The 25,551-nt window shown below is 42.0% G+C and overlaps 1 protein-coding gene across 3 annotated transcripts in view; it reads right to left on the bottom strand.

The window, feature by feature from the left end:
* Fbxl17 (F-box and leucine rich repeat protein 17) overlaps window positions 1-25,551 on the bottom strand; it is a 466,425-nt gene that overhangs the window by 25,698 nt on the left and 415,176 nt on the right. For all 3 annotated transcript variants that reach the window (XM_052750237.1, XM_052750236.1, XM_052750235.1), the window contains one exon: window positions 4,396-4,538. In XM_052750237.1, coding sequence (XP_052606197.1) covers window positions 4,396-4,538 — 143 coding nt within the window. The remainder of the gene's footprint in view (window positions 1-4,395; window positions 4,539-25,551) is intronic.

Raw genomic sequence — 25,551 nt, 5'->3', positions numbered from 1 at the left:
TGGGTGGAGGGCAAGGCAGCGCGGCCTAAGGTATAAACTGGGGTGCTTTTTCTCCTAGTCCATAACTCTGCAGGAACATAAGAAGTAAGCATTTTAAGTGAAGGCCTTGCCAAAACTGTCTCCCTCAATAACGCTCTTTAATGATACCCCAGACGCTGGCATTTTCAAATCAAATGAACAGTGTGTAAAATTAGTTCTGCATGAAGTTAAAAAAAAATAGAAAGTGAAAGGGAGCTTTTAAAAGCTCCAGCATTTCTCCATCCAACTGCTTTTCACAAGGGTTTGGCATTTGAGAATTGCTACGTTTATGATGTTATTCACTGCTCATAATTCAGGCCTGTGTCTCCAAACTTTGGTATTAACACACACTGCAGAGGTTTCCCAAGCCAGCCAAGTTGCCTCTGGCGAGGTCTCCTTTTCCAGCCAATGCCATTCCATTGTGCCCCCTCTCTTCTGATCAACCTTGTTACCCCAAACCTTTTTCATTAACCTTGAACGCTGCATTTCCATTTGCCCTACAGCTTTCTCGTGCATTTTTCTCTTTCAGTCTTGTTTTCTATCCAAATTGCCTTGTAAGAATTGAGGAAAATATCCTAAGAAACAGATCTAGAGAGTCTAGAATTCGCTGAAGTTGGGAAAACAAGTTCTACGAACAATGTCACTACTGACTGTAGTTGTGGAAGCTAGAGTAAACACATTGCTTTCTATTACAGTCCCATTGACTACCTAAGTATTTTAACTAAGTCACTAAATAACTGTGAGTCAAAGCGATAGGTGATTTCAGGTCAACTCTAATTCCCAAGGTCAAGTAAGCCTTTGAACAGTGTCGAAGAGCATAAGCTCCCCCCAATTCATCAAAGCAGCCTCACACAGCATTTCCTTCTCTTGGTTTTTACAATGCATTAAAGTTTAGGAGATTATGTGGCGTCAGCTTCAAACCCTTTTAACATGCTTATCCAGCCAGCCATCGGAAAAGCTACTCAGAGACTTCTTAATGCACTTCCTAACTTTACAGCTGCATAGGGAAGGCTCCAGTTGTCGGGGGCTACAGGACTCCTCCCCAGGCCTCAGCAATGCTGCAGCAAAACAAATTTACTGCAGATTTACTTAGACATTGATAATCCTTGTACATGCTTTTTCAGCTGCAAAGAATATGCTTAATGTTTCGCATCTGGGGGTAGGGGAGGAGACAGACACAGAGAGAGATGGAGATTTTCCTACAACAAATAAAAGGCATTTTGTTATTATTCTTTTAACTTCTTTGAAGCAGAAGTGGGGAAAAGTACCAGTTTGGTAAAATACAGCCTCCAAATTAAATATAAGTAGCCCCAAAAGAAACTTACATGTGAAAGAAAATGCAACTAGAATCTACCACATCTTTCTTTTCTTGAGACAGAGTCTTACTATGTAGCCCTGGATTGCCTGGAACCAGTCTATGCCTGACTTTCTTTCTGCCCCGCGCCCCCCCCACCCCACCCCCCACCCCAGTTCTGGGATTAAAGAAATTCACCTCCACACCCAGCTGACTTCATGGTTTCTGAGGACCAGAGAACTTCAGAACATGACTGGAGAGACATACAAACACACAGACATGTCTCTCCCCAGCTCAGGGATCCTGCTGCCCACATTACTGGCCAGGTGGCTAATTGTGTAGATGATGAAGTCTCTTGGCCCTTGGCTGGCTCCAGATGGTATGCCTAAGGAGGTGGGGAATCTCTAACTAATGAACTTTGTTAGCGGTTAGCAGGTCCGGTTGAGCTACAGCATGGGTTGCTTCATCGGCAAGATGACCAATGCTTGGGACACACGGCAGATCTCCATACACGCCCTGGCCCTGCTTTTCCTGTTTCTTCTTTCCACTCCTGTTTGCCTTTCTTTCTTCTTGCCACTTTCTCTACCCATGTCAGAAGTCTCATATTCACACTTTCTTTACCTTTGTGCCTGAGCAGATGGGCTAGGAACTTTATTCAAATGTACAGTGTTCCATGGAGACATTTGTTTTTATCAGTGAAATGTGCAGAAAGTATGATTATTGATATATTTCTATAGAACATAAAACATTCAAGTTTTGATGAGGAAAAACCACCAAGGTATCTTTTACAGTCTGAGTCTATTTTATTTCCCCTTTAAATCTGCTTCCAAAATGTGGTGTGTGTGTGTGTGTGTGTGTGTGTGTGTGTGTGTGTGTGTGTGTGTGTGTGTTGTATTTGGAAATTCACATACCACACTATAGTACAAGTTACTATAACATTGAAAAGAACAGTAATTCAGGGTATTTTATGTATGATTGACATTATCCTAGGCATTTTATATACATTAATTTATTTAAATGCTCATAATTCTACAAGATGGGTACTAGGATAATGCTGCAAGAAGCTTTGCTCAGGATTACTCTACTATTAAGTGTGTAAGGCCATATTTGAACCCAAGCTCTGGCCCCAGAGGGCATGCCCCTTACTACGAGTTTATTTTCTTCTCTATGCAAATCTTTCTTTGGGTCTTGAGAATGTAAAGATGGATGACAGCAAACAAAATTGTATGAAATCTGAAGAGCTACTTTAGTTTGCATTTTCCATCCAACTTTCTGTTCAAGGCTTGCACTTTGTGTGTGGCTTGGAAATGTCTTCTGTTCTCATGGAAGCCTTCACGTTTGGCTCTGAGCTGACTTGAGTCTCAGGAAGCCAGACAGCAAGGCTGATCTCCTTGGGCTGGGCTGAACTGCAGCAGGCTATGGCCAGATGGCACTGGGTCAGAGGCAACACACTCTCAGAGCAGTCCTCTCAACACGGAATAGGCTGCAACCCTTAGGGACACCGCAAATTGGAACCACCTCTCTGTCTCATTTTGCACTAATTTGTGCTTTTTTTTTTTTTTTAAGTCCAGAATTCTTTAACTTAGAATCAGTAAAATGCTGCTCAGGTGTGGAATAGTCTTCCACAGTGAGAAACAAGAACATAAATGGTTGTCATTTGTATCTGAAGGGGAAGTTGATCTTCAATGTAAAAAGTATCAAAAGGGTTGGCTACACGGAGTGGTTCGAATTCGTTCACTTTGGAGTCCTTGGCTGAGACAGCATGGCTTTCTGGTGGAGGCTGAGGAGCTTGCCTGTTCCTGCTTTTTGTCCCCAGAATCCTCTGCCCACTGCAGACCCCTTAACTGTAAAGTGACAAGGTTAGCAGTAGCGTTCTCTTAGCTGGCGATGAGTGTTGAGGGAGACTTGCTCCTGTGGGTCCCAGCGCTGTTGCTAAGATACAGAGCAAGTAGCTTTCTGTGCCGGGCTAAGACACAATCCAGTCTCTCGAACATACCTGGCAAAGGTCTAGAGCAGTGGAGGTTTTAAAACCTTGGAAACATCATTAGATCTATTGTCAAAAATGACAAAGCACACAAGGGACTTGGGCCATTGTTATTTTTGCCCCAGATTTGTCTACATTTAGAAAATGTAGACACATACACACTGAGCAACACGTTTGTGTGGAATCAATTCTTGTGATAAATTTGTTCCTAATCATCATTGCAGAAGTGGCACAGACATGTAAACTGTGGTTAACATGGTAAGCACATGGTAAGCACACCTCGAGGCACACCTTTTCAAAGCAAGCAGCCTCCTGGCCAAAGGCTGCCTCTGGCATGTTCGAAATGTCGGAATCAGACTTGAGAGACTTTGGGTGAGTACCTTCTGCAGGTGTCTGAGATTCCTCAGCCTCCATCCTGTCCTCTCACTTCGGCAATGCAAATACAGAACTAACTCTTTGATTTGTTAGAGGGAATGCATGGAGCTGCAAAGGAGACAACATCTACTCAGGGCTCAGTGTCTGTACAGATGTTCTCCATTTCCTTCCCAGTCTTCAGATGTTAAGTGCAGTACCGTTCTTAAACTCATGCTCAAGCCCTGACAATGGACAGTTCCGAGGAATGCTGGCTGGGCCTCCGGGGCGATTTCACAGCATGTGATAGGAGAGACAATCTGATGTGCAGGGAGACACGAATTGGTTCCTTCTTGCCTCCAATGGCCAGAACACATATGTGTGGAGAAGGAACGAACACATATGAAAAGCCAATCTGACACTTTACTGTTGCAGGGAATTTAAAATCTAGAATTTTATTTGTTAAACCGTACGAATAGCAGTTTACATACAGCCTTTTAAATTCTGTTCTATGGACTTAGGAAGAGAAAGCTAAATTCTATGGCGACACTGTGTGATTGCCTTCTCCCCCTTTTTAAGTACAAAAATCCATTATTAATCAGAAATGCAAAAATAATTCCGGATTACTTTAGCAAACCAGGGCAAAAAATGCATGGCTAGCGGTGTGCATGGGCATGGAGGAAGAGAATGTGGCATTAAGCTAGTTACTATAGCAACTACATGCAGAAAGCAAACAAGTCCATCTTACTTTATCACATCTCATCAGCCCCAGGTATCTCAGGGATTTGCTGCTCTGTGCAATCAGGGTGGCTCCTTGATCTGTGATTTCTTTACACCATCCAACATCCACCGTCTCTATGGTCACGCTGTACCGCCCAATGGCGATCAGGGCTGCCGGGAGGAAGAGAGAGGGAGTGTTATGTGCGCAGTGGAAGGGGCCTACCCCCAGCCAACGATGACTGCTGAGCTCATCTCCTCACTGAACTTGTTCCTGAAATGCTGTGTGCAAATGAATGTTTTATAAACGAAATTAAATTTGAAATGCTTTAGGAAAGCTTGCCCTATGACAAACCCTTGTGTGCAGTGAATAATCAATTCATAATTTCCCTTTCATGAAATACAATCTTTTATCAGTTTACTCACTTCAAGGTTACCTATATTTCTAGCATTCATATTTGCAGGAGAAATAAATACCAGTAAATTATAGATGGAGCACTATAAAGGCCCAGGTGCTATCGAAATTGCATTCAAGGTAACTCTAATACTTTTTAAAAGAAAACAAAAACACGCACACACACACCACATAAACACCATTTTGAGGTGTGTTATATTACATGCAAATTTCTTTATGAATCAGTATAATTTTTTCCATGTGTTCATGACCTGTAAAATGTAAGAGCATATAATACTTTTCACATTAGTTCTTCTTGGGGCTGTTGGGAATTGAGAGTACATTATACATATAGTTTAATTTAATTGGTGCCAGGCTAGAGTACAGTAATGGGAATGTATTTGTTATGGCAAATTTCCTTTCCATATCAGAAATCTTTCTACTAATATATAAAAAGAGCCTGCCCTCTGAAAACCATGCCGTTATCTCTGGTGTTCTTGATTCTTTACCACCGCACCACTACTAAATGCTGATGCCCATGCTAGAGTCTCAGATGTACTTTAGTCGACCCTGCAAAGCTCCCCAACCCATCATTCTGCTGGAGCCGCCAATCAGCAAACGGGGCTCCTCTTCTCCAGGGACTGGTGTGTGGTTGGATAGGTGAGCACGGCTCTAACATTTATGAAGCATAAAAAAACAGATTTTAAGACCTGCAGCCAGAGTAATGTGAGGATGCATTATCAGTGAATGAAAACCCCGACGGCGGTGCCACAGACATTAAAAGGGAAAGAGCAATTGTTTGCCAGTTATTTCCTTATTCTGATGACATGGTTTGATTTCTGGAACCATAGAGGTGGGAGGTATTCTCCAAACTGTGCTGACTACATTTAGAAAGGCAGAATAAATTTCTCATGTAAATAAATACAACCCAGGAAACACCACTTGGCAAAACTCTGAAAACCATCTCAGTGATTTTTAAAAAAGCTATTATACTCATACCCAAGGGATCCTGCAATAAAGTACTTAGAGGAAGCCAATGTTCATAGAACAACAATCATGATCCCAGTGTTTTCAATTAAAAATACCATAGAGATTTTTCTTAAGTTCCTTATAACACCAGTATTCATTAACACTTTCAAACTGTTTACATGCATGTAACAGTAGTAGTAGTAGAAACAATATCCCAAGTTATTCCCACTGCTGTCTCTGACTTAAGAAAAACTGTTCCAACATGGGCCATGGTCCCACAGGGGGTCACTGGAACCATGCTCTGCTGAGCCAGCCCCGCCTTTCATTGGCCCTGGGATAGCTGGCTGTGCCCCTCAGGGGAAAGTTGTCTCTCCCCTGGGAAAGATGCCCCGCCCCTCACCACAGGCATGTAGTCTATCTCACCTAGGCAGCACACTAGAGCTGACTGACCCTGTGGTTAGGGACACAGGTCTGAGGGTGTGACAGCAGGAGAGTTGACCCCCCCATGCTCCCCCTTCTGCCTCTTGCTATCTGTGGCAGGTGAGATATCTAGCCCCAGGGTCATCAGAACAAGAGAACTCACCCTGCCCCACACGAGCTACAGTACAGAGGAGAGCGGGCCCTGCACCCCACATTGGCAGCACACTAGAGCTGACCCTGGTTGTTGGGAGCCCAGGTGAGCCATCCCTGAGAGCATGAGAGCAACAGAGCTGACCCCACCCTCGCATGCCCCTACAGGAATCAGAGAGAAGGCTCTGCACCTCTCCTGGGCAAAACAGCAGAACTGGCCCTAGTGATGTGAGTGTGGGTGACCCGGACCTGAGGATCTGAGAGCAGGAAAACTGACCCCCCACCCCTGCTCCTTGCTGCAGGCTGCATTGGGTGAGCTAGCTGAAGCTGTGCTGGAGAGCTCTCCTAGGTAGTGATGATGAGGGAAAGCTGGCGGGCTGACCAACCCAGCTACCACCCAGGTCTAGAAACAGGGCTATGTGAGTTGTCACACTCCAACGTCCACCTCATCAAGGAACTGTTGGAGCATGTGAAGGGGACAAACCTACAGATCCAAAACAGCAGGATCTCCATGACACAGGACAACAACTTGGAGGTCCAAGAGGAGCCCCAGTGAGAGCCCGGTGAGAGTCGTGTAGCAGAAGCCAAAGGCCTCCAGCCAGACCAATGACTCCAATGACTCCCGGCAACGAACACTTGAAAGTAAAGATGAATGGACTAAAGGGTAAACTGTGCGACTCAATGGCAAATGCTACAGCTTCCACGTGGAGATTCTTGCCTGTCTGTCTGTCTGTCGGTCTCTCTCTCTCTTTGTTTTGTTTATTATGTTTGGTCTTTGGTTTTTCTTTTAAATTTTTTTTGGGGGAGGGGGAAAGTTGCACGGGCAGATGCGACAGGATGGGGAGATAAATGGGATCGGAATGCATGATGTGAAATCCACAAAGAATCAATAAAAGTTAAAAGAATTGAAAAAAGGAAAGAAAACTGTTCTTTTCTCTGGTATCGGCCTCTCTCTCACTGGTTAACAATATCCTGAAGATCTCCTATGCTAAAGGAAGTAGGAGATGCATGAATGAAATTCCTTCCAGGACAAAGTGTTCCGACTGTGGTTTTACACAATGAAAAGGCAGAACTTGCAGGAAGGCCGAGGTCAGCAGATTGTGAGCAGCTGGAGACTTAAGGCTAGAGCACCAGAGTCCTGAACCGTCCAGAAAAAGGTAACTCAACTGACACGAGGCACTTTCCCAGGCTGCCATACAAGCAAATGAAGGGGCAACAGTAGCTGCGGACCTGGTTCCAGAGTCACTTGTGTCTGGAGTTTTCCTTTGCTTTATCTCCCTTGTCCAAATTAAATTATATAATTTACCGGCAGCAACTACAGGTAAATAGGGGCATTTAGTTTGGGCATTTTGGTCTTGCTCTTGCTCTGTTCACTGAAGGCAGGCTTCAACTTTATTATTCCGACAATAGCTCATTTCTTCAGCGAAACTCATGAATACTAAAGCATTTCTACCAACAACGTATAGGCTACTTTCCATAAGTCAGGTTCTGGACTAAGGATTTCTGGCTAAGTATCTGATTTAACCTTCACAATAAGCCTGTGGAGTCTCAAAGACCAGCAAATCAAGTCACATAGAGATTGAATAACTTTCATAACGTTGAAAAACAGTAAAGGTGGGAACAAGATTTTAAGATGGGAGCCAGCACCTAGTCCTGTCTACTAATCAGATCTACACATTAGAATCACAGGGCATGGCTTCATTCTAACAGGCTACATCCTGTCAGAATGGTGGAGGAACTACTGTGTGACTTACTGAGCCTAGGGGCTGGGGATACAGACGTTCACGGAGGTCAAGGCTGCTTGAGTGGACGTGAAGGTGAGACTGAGTAGAAAAGAACAGCCAAGTAAGCAGTCACAATATCATGCTAATTCTCCATCTCTTTCTATTCCCACTTCTTTCTCGTTTTCCAGATCTCAAGTGATCAGAATCATCACCCAGCTCTTTATTCCACCTGAAAATAGCATTTACTTCTTCTTTTTTTTTGGTTTTTCGAGACAGGGTTTTTCTGTGTAGCTTTGCGCCTTTCCTGGATCTCGCTCTGTAGACCAGGCTGGCCTCGAACTCACAAAGATCTGCCTGCCTCTGCCTCCCGAGTGCTGGGATTAAAGGCGTGCGCCCAGCAGCATTTACTTCTTTAATGGCCTATGTCTCATGTTAAGAGTACCGGCTTGCTATGAGGGCAGTATGTCTGGTACCCAGCCTGGTATAGAGCGGGTTCTTAAACATGCTATAAATATGCAAGTGACCTCTGCCCCTGCCCTCGTGGGAGGCTGACAAAAAGCCTTCAGAGAAGAGGTAAGCCCGGTCTCGAAGGACTACCCAGAATTCTCCGGAGAAGCAAAGGCAGGCACAAGGGCAAGTCTGTTGGATGGGGAAACAGCCTATTCAAAGGTTGAGAGACGAAAAGGGACTATGTGGCTGACGTGTAAACAAACTCAAAGAAGTGGCAAGAGTCACTGAAGAAATAGTCCATGAATAATGGTGGACACGCTGAGGCAAGACACAAAGCATGCAGAGCAGAGTCCTCAGCAGCACGGAGCTAGTTTAGAAGATACAGTTTAAAGCAAACAAATGTGGAAGTCAATCTAATTCTAAACTGTGACAAGCATTCTCCAGGGAGCGGACTGATGCATGTGTTGTTGGGTACCAGCTGGACCTAAGATGTTCCTAATGGAATTCCCCTTAATCCCTCCTGCAGCCTTGCAGAACAATGAGCATTTTAGAGGAAAAGAACTCATGCTAAGAAGTTCACAAAGGCCAGTTCTAACAAAGGGGTGCAACTGCTTCCCAGGCTGAGGTCAGTTACATCTGGATGGAAATGGAGACTGAGCCTGCGACACTACTCAAGACCTAAATATTATAGCTTATGGATGGCCAAGTATTTAGTCTGTGTGTGATGGCACTGGCTTAATGGGAAATTTTGATTACAAAACATATATAAAATAATTTATCTCTTGAAATCTATGGCACCTTTGGCAACTTCTTCATTGTGTTCCTGAGCTAGCTGTGAAAATGTAATCTAATATAACGTCGGCTTCACCTCTAGCCACTCTATTTAGTAGATGCCTGACCTCAGGGTGATAGTTAACTTTTGTGAGACACAGCTTCTTCATCCAGATAAGAGGGATATTGACTGTATGTCTCACCCACTTCACAGGTTCAAATGAGAGAATGCATGTAAGGGACTTTTTGCTACATAAATGTCATAGTTTGTTTGGTGTTTCCGCAAACCACACTAGGGAGCAGTTGATACAAAATAGAAAGGTCTGACCCGGGCCTGCTGGTGCAGGTCTGAAAGGCAAGCTACCTGCGAGGCTTAGACAGGAAGGTCATAAGCTAAACTGGCCTGGCTACATGGTCCAGGGCTAGCCTGGACAACTTCAGAAGAGTCTATCTCAAAACTGGAAGGGTTGGGGTACAGTTCAGTGACCACGCACTTGCCTGGCGTGAATGAGGCTCTGGGTTCTATCTCCCTGTACCACAAAATAAAACCACTTCAAGAGGTTAGACAAAGGAACAGCTTTGAGGGCACTGTGGGAGTGTTCAGGCACCCCATCATCGCCAAGTACTTGAACAGCACACTCTCCACTGGTGACTACGATGTGTAAATTACACCTGTGTTCATAGGCCTGTAACTGTAAATATGTGACTGCTACTTACATCAGGGCTGGTGACATACTATAACGGTATTTATAAACATTGAAAAAATATTCAACACTAACTGCTAAATCTAAGGAAAATTCGATATACTTTTTTAATGTGCTGAATGCAATTAATGAAGAAAGTTACATTCTAAAGAACTTTACACAAATAAATGAGAATTGTTCAGTAATTTCTATGTTGATAAAGAGTAAACATGAACCTACTAGCAGACATTTCCAGAGGCACAAAGACAGCAGACAGGACTGCAAGACTGAAGGACATATGCACTTAATTTTGATGAAGAAATTCCACTTCGAGGGTTTTACCTTGAAAATACAGTTCTAATAATATCAAACTACATATGAATTTATTTATTGGTACATTGTCTGGAACTTAAAAACAGGAAACAACCTACGTGCTTATATATAAGAAAGTGATGGAAGAAACTGTGGTACCCCACAGTAATTAATACTGAAAGACAGAAAAAAAATAAACAGGGGGCTAATGCATACTGGTTTCTCGATATTTAAGTGGAAAAAAGAAAAGTATAAAACAATATATATGTGTGCTACCATCTTTCATACACTAGAAAGGAAAGAAAACACAGAAATCTGTTTATTTGTGCAATGTGACAAGTCATGGTAGAAAGTGAGAAGAATCTGAGATGCAGGGTGGGGGATGAGGCAGGAAGGCCACAGCCTTTTTTTATTTTTTTGTTTTTGGTTTTTTTCCAAGCAGGGTTTCTCTGTGTAGCCCTGGCTGTTCTGGAACTTGCACTGTAGACCAGGCTGGCCTCGTACTCAGAGATCTGCCTGGCTCTGCCTCCCAAGTGCTGGGACTAAAGGCATACACCACCACTGCCCAGCAACTACCTCTTTTTGTAGCTTTGATTTTCTGAATTATCGTAGTGATTTACATCGTTTCCAAAATAAAAATCAATGTGAAGAACTCAGAGAGGAATACCATCACAAATGAATCCAATTGTTCTGAAAATGAACAGCATAACCCAGGTGAATTATACAGCTACAATAAATGGGATGAGAGTTAAATAATTTGCTTTGGAAACAACATTTTGATTGGATATTAAGACTATGAGCTAGCAATTCAGTAACTACCTTTTGTGTGATCTAGGACAGTAGATTATGACAGGCAGTCTTTTCAGTGTTAAAGGAGTTACAAATAAGGACAGCTGGAGGATGTTCATAATGAACCTCCTTGTAGTGTAGAGGAGTCCGAGTTATTAGAATGAACTCAAGTTTTCAGAACAGATAATAAACATGGTGGATGAATCTGCCTGGGTTAGCAAACATGCACATATCCTTGGCACTTCTTGCTGAGAGGGATTAGGAGCACTTGCTGTTGTCTAAATACCATCCATCAATAAAAGGAATCGGCTTCCTAGAGAAGTGATTTCTTATAAAAAGAACTAGAGAAAACCAAGTGTGGAACATCTTATGATGTCAGAAAAAAAAATGGAATTTAAAAAAGAATGCAGTTACATCAAAAGGATAAAGCATCTAACTAGAGAGAACGCCAATGGTCAAAGCTAGAACAAGCTGACCACAAAAATAAATACAACGGTGTTGACTAACAATTCATACAAAATATATCTATAAATCCACACAGATATAAACAGATAAATAAATAGGCATGAACAAACAGGCCGTCCATACAGAAGAACTGCATTTAAATAATGTAAATCACTGAGAGAAATAAAGAAATATTATTAAGCAAAGACTATGGCAATAATCATAGGCGTGATAGACCAATAGATGCACAAACCAGTTATTTACACTGTAAAAGGAAAAATACGGGAATAGTGACTCAGGGGGTCCTCATTTACAAACGGAAAAAACTAACTTTGCAGTGGGTAGATCCAGAAGACACAGCCTTAAACAATGGTCAGTGTTAACTACACACAACATTCACACACACTTGTGTATCCTGATCAGTGTTAACTACACATAACGGGGACACACACACACACACACACACACACACACACACACACACACTTGTGTCTCCTGGTCATTTCTGCAGTATTCCTGATAACCTAATCAACCTCCATCTCATCATAAGAAGACATCACACCATCACGCTGTGGACCGGTGAGATGGCTCAGCAAGCCAAGGGGCTTGCTCTGTGACCCTGGTGATCTGAATTTCATTCCTGGAAGTCATGGAAAGGTGACAGCAAAGAACCACCCCCACAAGGCTGCCCTCCTCCATCCACATGTGTGCTGTGGATGCACATCTACACACACACATCACACAGTAACAATTAACATTAATAATAATGAAATCAACAAGAGTAAGCATCCCATTCAGAGAAGCCCTAATGAGAAATGTTTTACAAATTAACTCACCAGTACTCATCTAAAGGGTCAGGGCGGTAGAAATAAAATTCCAAACAAAGAAACAACAAAAATGAGCGCTTGGCCACAAACCAGAGGAGACTCAAGATTATATGACAACTAAATATAATGCAGAGTAGGAGACTGGATCCTGGGCCAGACATGGAGATTAGCTTTAAAAATAGCAAGACTGTGGTTAGAGAGATGGGTCAGTGGTTAAGAGTGCAGGCTGTTCTTCCTGAGGACCGGGGTTCGATTCCCAGCACTCACATGGCAGCTCACAACTGTCTGTGACTATAGCTCCAGGTATCTGACACCCTTATGCAGACATACATACAAGGAAAACACCAATACACATAAAATAAAGATAAATAAATCATTTAAAAAAAACAACCAGTAACATTTAGATAAGTTTCGTTAATATCATTTTTTCAACATTAATTCTCCAGTTTTGATAATTTTATAGCAGCTATATCTGTTGTCAACATTAGGGATATCTGGGTGAATACAGCATGTGATGTCTACTATTGTTTTTAAGGTTTTTGCAAAATTAGCATTTGTTTCAAAATAATAACTTAAAGCATGGACAAATGCACAAAGGATGACAAATGAATGAACTAAGCTGAGAACTAAAATTTTCTAAGTGAAACGATCTGATATATAAATGTTAGGACTAAAAATACATCTTCCCTCTTGGGAGGAGGATGAGTCATACCAGCACGTTAACGAGGACCCTGCAGATGCTACATATCCTTCTTAGCTCTCTCTCCCGCCACAGAGCTGGGCGCTTCTAATAAAATCAGAAATGCCCTCATGCTTGAAAGGATAGGGGTTAAAATTTAACAGCAGGATTAACGTCTTTCATGTAATACTTGGATGAAAGCCATTTGTAAAGGAATTTCTTGGCACACTTACAAAGAGATAAATATGAGAAAGTGCCCGTCTCTGTGGAAGCCACACAGGCTACAAAAACAAAGGAATGACACTTTCAGAGACATTTGTTGTTGTGTTGACGGTCCCTGAGAAGACTCCCCCACCCACAGGGACTACACTTCACCCTGGCTGCTCTGCTCAGGAGAATCACGGGCTCCTACTCAAAGCACAGATGCCCAAGTGCCACCCCTGGAGGGTCCGATTTAGAAGTTGTAACAGCTCCTTGGATCCTGGTATGCAGCTGAGGGCTGAGAGCCACTGGATGGACTGACCTACAACTCTGGCAAAGTCAGGCAACTAAAAACAAAGCGCTCATTTTGACGGCTATAAATAACACCCATGTTCTGACACATTAAAACAATGTGTCCTCTCACACTCACAGCAGCTACTTGTTTACGAACAACACTTTCTAATATCCTTGTGCCTTGTCCGTGTGATGCACCACCATAGTCTTAGTATAATGTAGTTTAGCAGACGCTGACCGCATGCTAGGACAAGTTTTTCTGATTCTGTTTTTTGTATTTCTCACTTCCTTGCATTTACTTTCAAACACAGCACGTAGCAGGGCTTTCTGTGTCTTACACTTGCTTATCAATGCACCCATCTCCCCTCAAGTAGGTTGTGAACACTTGGGTGCACTGAATTTGGACTATACTCTTACTTGGGAACTCTGAATCTCTGAAAATAAAATTTGAAAACTTAAATTATTTTTTCATAGTTATAAAGCAAATGCAGAAAGCCGCACACGAGAAACAGCATGGCAGCCCTACGCATCAAACCCAGGCTTGTCAGTTTCCCTTCCCTAGCGGGGAGAAGGTTCATCCTGATTTCCAATCATGGAACTGGCCACTTTAAGAATTTATATAAACAGAATTAGACAACAGAACGCATTCTGGCTTTTTAGCTGTTCGTTATGTTCGTGAGGTACAGTCACATAGTTGTTTATGCTGGTACGATGAAATGTTCATTCTCAGTGCTGTATGGTACTCCATTCAGGTGATTTACGTGGTGTTGGGGCTATTATGGGCAGTGCAGCTGTGAACATCAGCATTTATGTTTTTCTGCGGACATACGTTTCCACTTCTCTTGGGAAATGCACACATAGGGATGGAATCCCTAGCTAAGTGGCTTCCAGTGTTGCCACACCACTTTGCATTCCCGCCAGTGTGTGCAACAGTTCTAGTCTGTTCACACTGTTGACATTACTTAATAAATGTGCCTGACAAAGCACTCTAGTGGGCATGTGGTGGGGGGTGGGTTTTAACTGTCATTTCCCAGAAGGAACGATTTTGTGCATCTCTTCATGATATCGTACATTTTTGTTTTTAAATCCTGTAATAAATACACATAGGTATCAATTCGGTTAAATAAAAGGAAGGGAAGGTAGATGGCAACTTTTAAATTATTAGGCTACATAAAAGAATAATCTTCTAAGGAAGAAATAATTTCCAATGTAATGAAATTGCTGGTAAATAGACTTTTTCTGCTTTCAGAAACAGGAATCTTAAAACAGGCAAGTTAAAGAGGAGGGTGGTAAAGGATGTAGAGAACACTCCAAAGATGTGGAATATGCTTTAGTTAGAGACCTGGGATCTTTGCAAATCAAGTACAAAATCCACATAATAAAGACAAACTGCCAGACAATTGTGGCTAACACTAGAATCTGAAAACAGAATTGTCTCCTATTTTAACGATGCTGCACCTCGGGCCATCAATTTTACATCGCTCTGTACAGAGCTCAGAGCAGCAGTATGCAAGCCTGGATCACACAGGGCAAGCCTGCTGTGACCTCTGACTTCTCTGGCAAGGCATTCTCCTGCCCTTCACATCCTGAGACGGAGATGCAAGCATTATTGATAGGTTGCATCTACTTTCTTTCCTTTCAGGTAAACAAGTTGGTAAAAAAAGTAAGTTCAAGTGAAGATTTTTCTTTAAAAAAGAAAGTTGTTTAATGCATGAGAGCAAGGATTAGTGGGGTATTTTAACTCACGCACATACACTGTTTCCCAGGCAGAAACATACAAATATGGCGGCACATGTAGAAACTATTCCTATATACCTGACTCCCAGAATGGACTAAGAGAGGGGTGTATTTAGAGTCAACCTGATACCCTGCTCTGAGTTCCAGTGGTGGTATGTCTTGTACAATCAACCTTTGAGAGGATCTCTCAGCTCCCCTGACAATCCTCTTATTACATTTTAGAATTCAAAATGAAGAAGAAGAAGAAAAAAAAAAAAAAGCGTTACCACTCTAACATTAGCAGAGACTATAAAATCCCTGGTTCAATAATTCTGCATAAATACATATATCAAAGAATTACATATTCTTTTCAAAATCTTGACATTATATGAGATTTCTTCACTTTATGAGAAGTGAATTCAGGCTTAGGGTATGTTAATTCACTAATGTGGAGAAGAACATTAATGTCTGCTTACCTTTCTGAACTGAATTTTCCAGACTGACCCTAAAGACAGTGGGCGTGAGCTACAAACATCTGTGTGACCCCATGTGAGCAGAGTAGGATGAGGAGGCACAGAGGCTGGTGGAGACACACACATCAGGCAAGCCAGCACACACTAGGGGTCTTCTCCTGAAGTAGAGGCAAAAGAAAAGCAGAGTGGACACACTCTCTTGTTTCTTTCAACAGATTCTGAGTGCCTACTATGTGCCAGATATTGTTTTAGGGGCTAAGAATAAGGGGTCAATTTCCCGCCTTACTAAAGCTTCCATTAAATTAAGTAGAATATATCATTTGTCATGTGGTGATTCTGTTTGGGGGAAATTAAAAAGAAACCAAGGGTGGGAGTGTTCCAATGCCTCACAAAGAAATTGATATATGAACAAAGCATGAAAGAGGAGCCTGACAGATATTTAAGAGAAAGGCATCCATGCAGGTCAGACCTCAAAGTAAGCTCATGAGATGAGAGGAAGGCTGGTCTGTTCTAGAGAGATGGAGAACAGTTGTGATGAGATCACCAAGTTAACGAAAAGACAAAAGAGTGGGAAAAATCATCTTTCAGGTCACTTAACAGTATTGACTTTGGCTCTAAAGGAAATAGAAATCCACTGGAATACATGTGGCAGAGGACGGATGTGATTAACCCAAATTATCAAAGGCTGCTCTGGATTCTGGGCTGGGGTAAGAAGAGAAGCTGAGTACTGAGGAGGAGGCCACTGCCATTTTCCAAGCAGGAAGTGAGAATGGATGGGCTGCATGGCAGAGATGAAGGTGAAGGAAGGGCTGACTTCCGAACAGACTTCAAGGGTAAGAACAGGGGCATGTGCCGGCAGACTGGATGCGGGGGGTTGGGTGGGAGGAGAAAAGGAGTTTTTAAGAATGTCCAAAGAGCTGGGTATGATGGCATATACTTCTAATGTTAACTCTTCTGGAAGTGAAGTCAGGAGAATCCTGAGTTTGAGGCAGCCTGGACTACACAGTGGGTTTGAAGCCAGTTTGGCCAACCTAGTGAGACCCTGTCTCAAAATAAAAGCACAGGGTTGTGGGAGAAGGCCAGTGCTGTGTGGTGTTTGCTTAGCAGGTACAAGGCCCTGTATTAATCTACAATATTGCTAAATACATTTTAAAAATGGCCAAAAAAATAGCACTTAGACAAAAAAATTCTTACATGGATTTTTACCAAGCTGTTCTTTGTGTCCATGTGTGTCTAAGTGTCTTTGTGTTGCTGAGAAGACACAGGTTTCTTCTACTGCATATGAACAACGGAGTGAGAACAGGCTCAGGGACATCAGTCCCTCACTGAGCCACATAAAGACTTTGTTTGTTAGCATTCTATAACCTGTTTATTTAAAAGTGTACATCGCAATTGCATGCACCCAGGAGGGGTTTTGTTGTCCTGCAGAGTCCGTATTCACTCTTCCATTTTTAAAATCCTAACTGGGCAGCTTTAGTACATCCGCCAGTATGGTGACTGGAGATGCCTTTGGGGAGATGACAGGGTAATACATAAAACACTCAACTGAATTAGGCTTTTCTGAAAAACAAAAACAAAGAAAAAGGCAGAGCTTAAAGGGTTGCAGCTAAGCGGCTCACTGAGTTTTACTAGAACACCAAACAAAGAGCTCTGTTGAGTCTAGAGTGCTCCAGACAAACACACTTACTTACTGGTGTCAATACTCAACCCCTCAAACCATTGGGAATCATGTGTCAAAAGCATGGTTGCAAATCAACAAAACTGAGCATGGAAGTGTGGCTCACCACAACCACAGCATCTGTGATGGGCTCACCTGGAGTGTGAATTTTCTCAGAAATTTTTCCTTATGAGTATGTCTCTGTCATTAGAAAATTAAAAAAAAAAAGAAAGAAAGAAATTCAAAGCATTTCAACTTGAGTTTTTGTGGTCTGGTGGAGAACCCGAGAAAACAAAGAGCATTACATTTTCTGTATTAGCTTTGTTTCTGATTTCCTCTGATTTTCTTTGGAATACTCCCATTCACCACCAGTTTACATTCTAGTATATCTGTTCGTCTATCAGTAAAACTCAAGTCCACAAGTGAAGCCTATGCATACCATTATTGGGAACCAAACTGTAAGTTTAAAAAACAAGAGGAAACATAAAAGGAATAAGAGGTTGGAAAAGAATAAACAGAGTAAGCACCAAAGAGAAGCATGTGCTGTGGTTAGGAAATGAGGTGTCCCTTCACGTCTCCTTCATGGAAGGCTTGGTCCCCAGCTGGTGGCGCTGGTTTGGACGGTTCAGCCAACATCAGGAGGTGGGGCCTGTTTGGAGGAAATAGGCCAATGCGGTGCCTTGCTGGAGGCTGCCTTTTCCTGGACCCACTCAGGTTCTCCCTGGTTCCCAGCCACCACGAGGTGAGCAGCTCCTTCTGCCACGATGCTCTCCTTCCTCACAGGCCCAAAAATGTGGCAAGCTGAATGTCTGTGGCTGAAACAGCCATGATCCCAGACCTCTTTTCCTCCTGTTCGGTCGCTAATGGCAGGTCCTTTGTCATGGTCATGGAAGTCCAAACGATACAGAAAGAAAAGAAAGACCAAGCGCAGAGAATATCAGTGCAGGGATCACATGACAGGATCCCAGTCCTGGATCTGCTCACGACAGTGTGTTCACGTGTGAGGATCACAGGAAAGATCACAAACACACGCTTATCCTTGAGTACTAAGTCATGGACTGACCTTTGGAATTACATTTTGCACTACCAGGGCCTGGGTCCCAGAGGTGTACCTACACAGTAATATATTTTCCCAAATGTGGAAGAGTAAGACACTCTAGGATTACTCTTATAGGGGACACTCCAAAATCCAATAAACTCCAGAGTCTGCAAAATCTTGCCTCATTCCCTGGCCCATAATATTCGGATTCTGTGGTTAGTGAACAGGTGCTGTGTCTTTTCAGTGTTTTTCTGTATCATCAAATGATTGTGGTACACAGCCAGGGTTAGAAATCACTGAGAAAAAGAGTCCAGACTGATCTGTTTAATGAGTCCCTGACATCTAGGTAGTATTTCCTTTTTGCTACTTTGCCACCATTGATTGGGACACAAACTATATAACGCTATGTAGTTTGGAAAAAGCTGACAATTGGCAACATTTACTTCCACACTGCAGTGATGAATCACATAGCCCTCTGTGCTGGGTAATTAACTATCCATTTGTATGGACTGGCTGTACCAATATAGTTCTCTTCAACAAGGAAGGAAAGGAATTTGGACAGAACATTAACAGTTGCTAATACCAAGCAAATAGAGTAAATTGGATTTATTAAAAAGAGTATCTGTGTGGATTTTTACCCACAGAGTTGATATAATTTGTCTAGCTTTCTAATTATAGCTGGGACAGAAAATGGCTGAACCCGAGGACCTCTCACGGTATCTAATAAACTCTTACTTACAGGGAGAACATTTCTCGGGTTGGAGAATGACAAATAATTTACTAAGCTTTTCCTGAAAGATAGAGAAAGGTGTCGCACCTATATCCAGCTGATGAATTAGCTTTAGCTAATAATCAGTATCATGAGACAGCAAAGAAGCAGGCTGTAATTATTCTGAAAGGAAGGAAGGAACAGATCTGATAAAGAGACTACATCAGCTAACTCCTCCTGTGGCACACTGAGCAGGAGAGGGGCTGATCTGGCCAGGAGTTTAAAGGAAGGTGGAGGTGACGGACACTGGCAGTTTTTACCTGCCTGGGATCCATTGCTACTTTCTGGTTAAAAACAACAATAACAACAAACAAACAAAAAACCCAAACCTCAGTTTCCCTTGCTTGGGTGCAGTTTGAGGGCTGCCATCCGGTTCCTGGCATGTGCCCCAAACCAGAGTTTCTAGGTTCTGGCACAGACATCTAAGTCTCACTTGATAAAATCGGAGTCCACCTGTTCTGGAGGGAGTTCCCTAAAGAGACTGTCATGGCAACCTGGAGATCCTATGTTTTTGTCCTTTTCAAAGCTTACCATGTTAGTTTAAAATTTTTATTCTGGGGGTGTGGTGGTTTGAATAAGAATGGCCCCCTACAGGCTCATATAGTCACCAGGGAGTGGCACTATTTGAGAGGATTAGAAGGATTAGGAGGTGTGGCCTTGTTAGAGGAAGTGTGTCACTGGAGAGCCCATGCCAGGCCCAGTCTCTCTCTCTCTCTCTCTCTCTCTCTCTCTCTCTCTCTCTCTCTCTCTCTCTCTCTCTGTGTGTCTCTCTCTCTGTGTGTCTCTGTCTCTGTGTCTCTCTCTGTGTGTCTCTCTCTGTGTGTCTCTCTGCCTCTCTCTCTCTGTTTACAGATCAGGTACAGAGCTCTTAGCTACTACTCCAGCCCCTGCCATGTCTGCCTCCATGCTCTCCACCATCACAATAATGGACAAAACCTCTGAAACTGTAAGCAGGCCCACAGTTAAATGCTTTCTTTCATAAGAAACATTCTTCTTTCATGGAGTCTCTTCACAGTGATACAACAGTGACTGATACAGGGGGTTACCTCATTTTTGTCAATATATTTCTTTGTTCTGGTTCTATATTGTATTTCTTAAGTAGGTGTTGTTCACTCCCAAAGAACGATAACATTTATAGAAAATTATGAGACACTTGATATTGCCCTTGCTTAACTTCTGAAGTCAGAGTAGATCAAGTGTGTTCATAGTTCAATGGCTTCAGACACCTCAGTCGTTGTTTACAAAAGCGGAATCCCTCCCATCATTTTCTCAGCACCTTATCCACACATACAAATCAAACAACAAACACAACCTCACTCACTGTGATTATATGTGCCTTTAAAAAATACATGACCAATTTTTGCTTTGTATTTAACCAAAACAATGAAACTGAACCACAAGAGAAAGAATTCTAGAATTTACAACGAGAGATAATTCTTTTTAAAAACCTACAGAATTAGTTCTGGCCTAGTGGTACATTCCTATAAATCCCATCACTTGGTAGGCAGAGGCAAGAGGCTCCTCAGCCTAGGCTACATAATAATCTGTCTAAAAACGAAAGAAAGAAAAAAAGCTCACATAAATTAAAAGGTTAAGGAAAATATTAAATACTTGGAATGACTGTAAGCATCCTTCACGTGAACTTCAGACAGACTTCATGATGCCTCTTCAGGAAGGGTGGGGAAGCCGACCAGCTTTTCCCCTTCCCTGTACTTGTCAGCTATATTATTAGTTGTAAATTGTTGGGTTCTGATGTTCCTGTCTGCTTTTGTAATCACAATTCTTACGGCTGTTTTTCTCCGGTTCCACATTTGAGTGGACTAAATACAAAATACTTACCATAAGTTTGCCCACAACTTTAGTCCCCGGATCTTTATTTTGATTAATCCCTTGAGTGGCTAGATGATATCATTTAAAGATCTGTTCTAAAGCAAGGCTCCACATATACTCCCCAAGTTCCTGCATGTGTGAGAAAGACTGTTACCCTTATGCTTAAGCAATAACATGGCTAAATATTGCATTTGGGAGTCACGCCTATTTTTATCTTCAGAGCTTTATAAACAGGTACCCTGTGTTACTGTGCAGAAGCATATGTCTGACCTGATTTCTTCCCCTCCATATGTGTCTTGCTTTTAATGTCTGGAAGCCATATGGCTTTTCCTTTGTCTCTCAGGATCAATATCTTTATCAAAATATGTCTTCATAATTCTGTAGTGATTTATTTTCCTGGAACTTTGCAGGGTTTAATTTTTTTTTAAATGTATTCAGAACTCTTGAGCTACAGGATCTCCGGGTTTCCCTCTCGTTCTGTTGCTCTCAGGCCCCTCCTCCTCCTCACACCCCCAGTAATAATACTTTCACATGAATGCTGGTCACAGACACCGTAAAGGATCCTGTGATAGTTCTGTTCAACGTGTGTCTTCTTTGAGTGACTGGAAATGGTTGTCTGTGGTAATCATGGGATGAGGAGATCAGTGAGCCAGAGCTGACCACAGTGGCTGCTAGGGAAGTCCTCTGTCTGGTGTCTTTGGCAGAGATCTATTATTTTATTTTTCCTGGCACATCCTCTCAGGTTTCTCTGTTCAAGAAGTTATGTGACATTGAACATCTGAACTGTCGGGGTCATTCTGAGTGGAATTCTGGAACTTTCTTGTCTTCTCTCTTTTATCCACATCATTTCTGGACATCTCCCCCAACTGAAGGTAGATGATATAGATGGCTTCTCAGCATAGTCTGACTTCTGCAGGAGATTTTTTCTATAATATTTATGGGTTGTGAAACTGGGACCCTAATTGGCATTCCTATTTCTTCAGATTCAAGACTCTAATCAAAGAATTGTTGGATATACTTTTCTCCATGGGGATACTCATTTTTTTATGTTAACTACAAATATTTCCCAAGGTATTTCTGCTCACAAAGTTAAATAAAGTTGAAATTATTGGAAAATTATTGATCTTTGTGTTAAATTTAATAATATTTATTGCATGAGTACTTCATATAACATAACAAGGGGGTAAAAAAGATGAATAAAATATGTAACATAACATGGGGTAAAAAAGATGAATAAAATTGTTTTTGCCCTCATTTTCAGTAAGAGAAAAAAATAATGACTATGTAAACACTGTTCACTACTTGGCTATGCTATAAGGAACCTCCATTTCTCAATTTTAGGTGGTTTTGACTCCTATCTTATTTATGTTGGTAAACATTCCCCCAGATAGTCCTTACATTTTCCTTCCTAGCTTTTACACATACCTTGTCTTACCCCACTGAGGCTTATCTCCTCTCAAGATAAACATCTTCTAAAGTGTTAGGGGGTAATCAAATCTGAGTCTCTAAAGATCTCAAAGCAAATCTGCTTCACTTGCACAGTGAACAGCTGCGGAGTGTACAGAATTTCCGGGTGAAACCATTTCTTCAGAGTGTGGAAGGTGCTGTTTCCCAGTCTCCCGGTTTCCCTTGCTGATGGTTTCAGAGCCTATGCCCCTCTCATCTCAGATCTGCACGAGAATTATGATTCTTCCATAGGTAGCTTGAGAATCTGCATTTCATTCTTGATCTGAAATGTCACAATGAGGCACCTCCACACAGATTTCTAATCATACATGGAGCTGGGCATTTTGAGGCCCATTCAACCTGAAAGTGGTTTTCTTTATTTTTTTCTTCTTCTTCAAGGATGCAATTGCTTTTTATCTGTATAAATAACATTAATGATGATTTATTGACTGCCATCAACTCTGTCACTGTTTCCTCTTGGCCTCATTTTTATCTGTTTGTTTTCATATCTCTTTTATGGACGTATTTTTTTGGTCAAATGACCAGTTACCTAAAGATACTTTTACCTTACCACCCAGGGTTCCAAGTGGATCCAAAGCCTTCCATGATAGCTTCGATAGTGGACCCCGTTCTGCTCCAACAGTTACCATGTCTCCAGATGTTCTCTGAAAATGTGCTACCATCCTACAATCTCTCTATCCCTTTCCCTATCATTTCGCCTTTAAAAAATTCTCTTACATGGTTTGCAGAGACGGCTCACTTGTTAAGTACATGTACTGCTCTTGCAAAAGACCTGAGTTCAATTTCTAACACACACAGAGAGTGGCTCAGAACCACCTGTAACTACAGCTGCAGGAAGTCCAAACCCTCTGGGCTGAGGAGGGACCTGTACTCATAAGTTTACACACACACACACACACACACACACACACACACACACACACACACACAAAACAAAAAAAAATTAAAAATAAACCTTAATGGAGGGGGAGAATAATGAAGGAGATGACCGGAAATGGGGAGTGCATTTCCAGGTCAGTAGAAATCTGATGAAAGGGAACTTCCCATGAATCTACAACCGTATCTAAGACTCCTAGCAATAGTAGATACGGAGCCTGAACTGCCCCTCTCCTGTGATCAGATTGGTGACGACCCCATTTGTCATCAGACAGTCTTCATCCAGTAACTGAAGGAAACAGATGCAGAGATCCACAGCCAACCATTAGGCCTAGCGTGAGGAATAAGAGGAGCCAGAGGGGTCAAGGACATTACAAGAAAACCCACAGAAACAATTAGCCTGACTCCCAGGAACTCACAGAGTCTGAACTAACAACCAGGGAGCCTGATTAGGACTGGCCTAGGTCTTCTACATATACGTGACAGTTGTATAGCTTGGACTTCTCGTGGGACTCCTAACAATGTGGGACTCCTAGCCCGGGCTGCTCCTAATGTTCTGGCTGGCTCTTGGGGACCCATTCCTAATACTGGGTTGCCCTGTCCAGCTTGGTCTTTCTGCAACTTGATATACCAGGCTTTGTTGATACCCATGGGAGGCCTGTCCCTTTCTGAACAGAAACAGAGGAGGAGTGGATGAGGGGGGAGGGGAGAAGAAGGGCAGGGTGGAGGGAGGAGGAACTGGGAGGAGAGGAAGGAGGGGAAACTGTGATTAGGATATAAAATAAATAAATTAAATTTTAAAAAAATGTTAAAAATTGTCTTATATAAATCCACGTGGCCACAACCATTTTTAATTGATAAGAAAGACGAGTTCATGAAATACATGGCCTTTCCTGATTGTCCCCAGTTTTAGAAGTTAGGATGTGCTTTCTGTGAAGTTTGAATGGAACATGTGGTATGTACTGTTCGTCAGAAGCAAAAGAAAAGAAACGGGAGGAGAACGGCCCGGCATGAGGCTGAGCAGTGCACTCTGGGAAGCAAATGCAAGGAGATGTAGTAACTAACCACGCCTTCCCAGTTAGTCTGCTGTTCTTGGCTCCGAGATTGACCATAGTGCTTGGAAGAACGCACAATTTTTAAAATGTAAATTTTATGCAACTGGGTGTATTTTACTATTTTGTCAACTAGTGCAATATTTTTGTTAGTGAACAAAAAATACACGAATTGAAATCGATTTGCTAGAAAAGTCCCCACACAACCTCAATCATTTTCAATAGTTTCTGTAATTTAAACTGTTCCTTCGTAACATATTTGAAGTACGTATTGTTTAACTAACACCTTACATATGCTAAATACCTTTATTTAAGATATTTGGAAACAAACAAGAAAACACCTGGTATTATATGAAGGAGGGAATTTTTGGTAAAGAGACTATTTTTGTAAAAACTAAATGTCTTACCAGGACTTATTTTCTTCGCATTTTACTGGGTGAGTTCAGTTTGGTTTAAATGTAATAAACTTTTATGAAAGTCTTCTGCTTCCACTTGCTTGCCCGTCATCTACTCACAATATATGTAACGGGCATTAATTCAGCTAACGGATTCTCAGGTCCAGGGAGAGACTCCTTCAAGAGAAGTGACTATGATTGACAGTGTCCTCAAATCAGTAATATCATAAATATTTATACATACAGTTATAAACACACTATTATTAGTATGAGAAATACAATTTATCCTTGGTGATAATAGCTTTGAAAGTTAAAAAAAAAAAAAGCAGGCTGTAGACATTTTAGTTTTCTGAAATGCTATGGTTGCAGAAAAACCAAACTTCCCCAGCAGAAGGCATCAGGTGATTTCCTTCTCCCCCTCACTGTTCCAGCACATACACACACAACACAGAGCAGCCACACGCGCCGGAAAGTTATCTGCGTGCATTACACACATTATGTGGAAGAACTGTTCAGACAGTAAGAAACTAAAGGTACTAAGCGAAACTCCTGCTCCCCAAAGCGACTGTATAAGAACTATGAATTCACTGAAGCTTAAAAATTGTAATAATGCATCTAGCTCAGTAAATCAAAATATTATTTCAATATGTAAGCAACGTTAAGTTACACATGATCTTTTACATCCGTTTTGTATATGTTGGGTGAAAAATAAATCTACTACATGCCTTACACATGCTGCACTTCTAAACTGGGATCAGCTACATTACAGTGCTCAGCAGCCCTGTGTGGCCAAGGCTGTCCGCTGC

This window comes from Peromyscus californicus, unplaced genomic scaffold, assembly GCF_007827085.1.
Source record: "Peromyscus californicus insignis strain IS unplaced genomic scaffold, ASM782708v3 Scaffold_21__1_contigs__length_65335640, whole genome shotgun sequence".
Classification (NCBI taxonomy): domain Eukaryota; kingdom Metazoa; phylum Chordata; class Mammalia; order Rodentia; family Cricetidae; genus Peromyscus; species Peromyscus californicus.
Note: the sequence above shows the minus strand (reverse complement) of the source record. Positions and strands in the feature narration are given on the sequence as shown.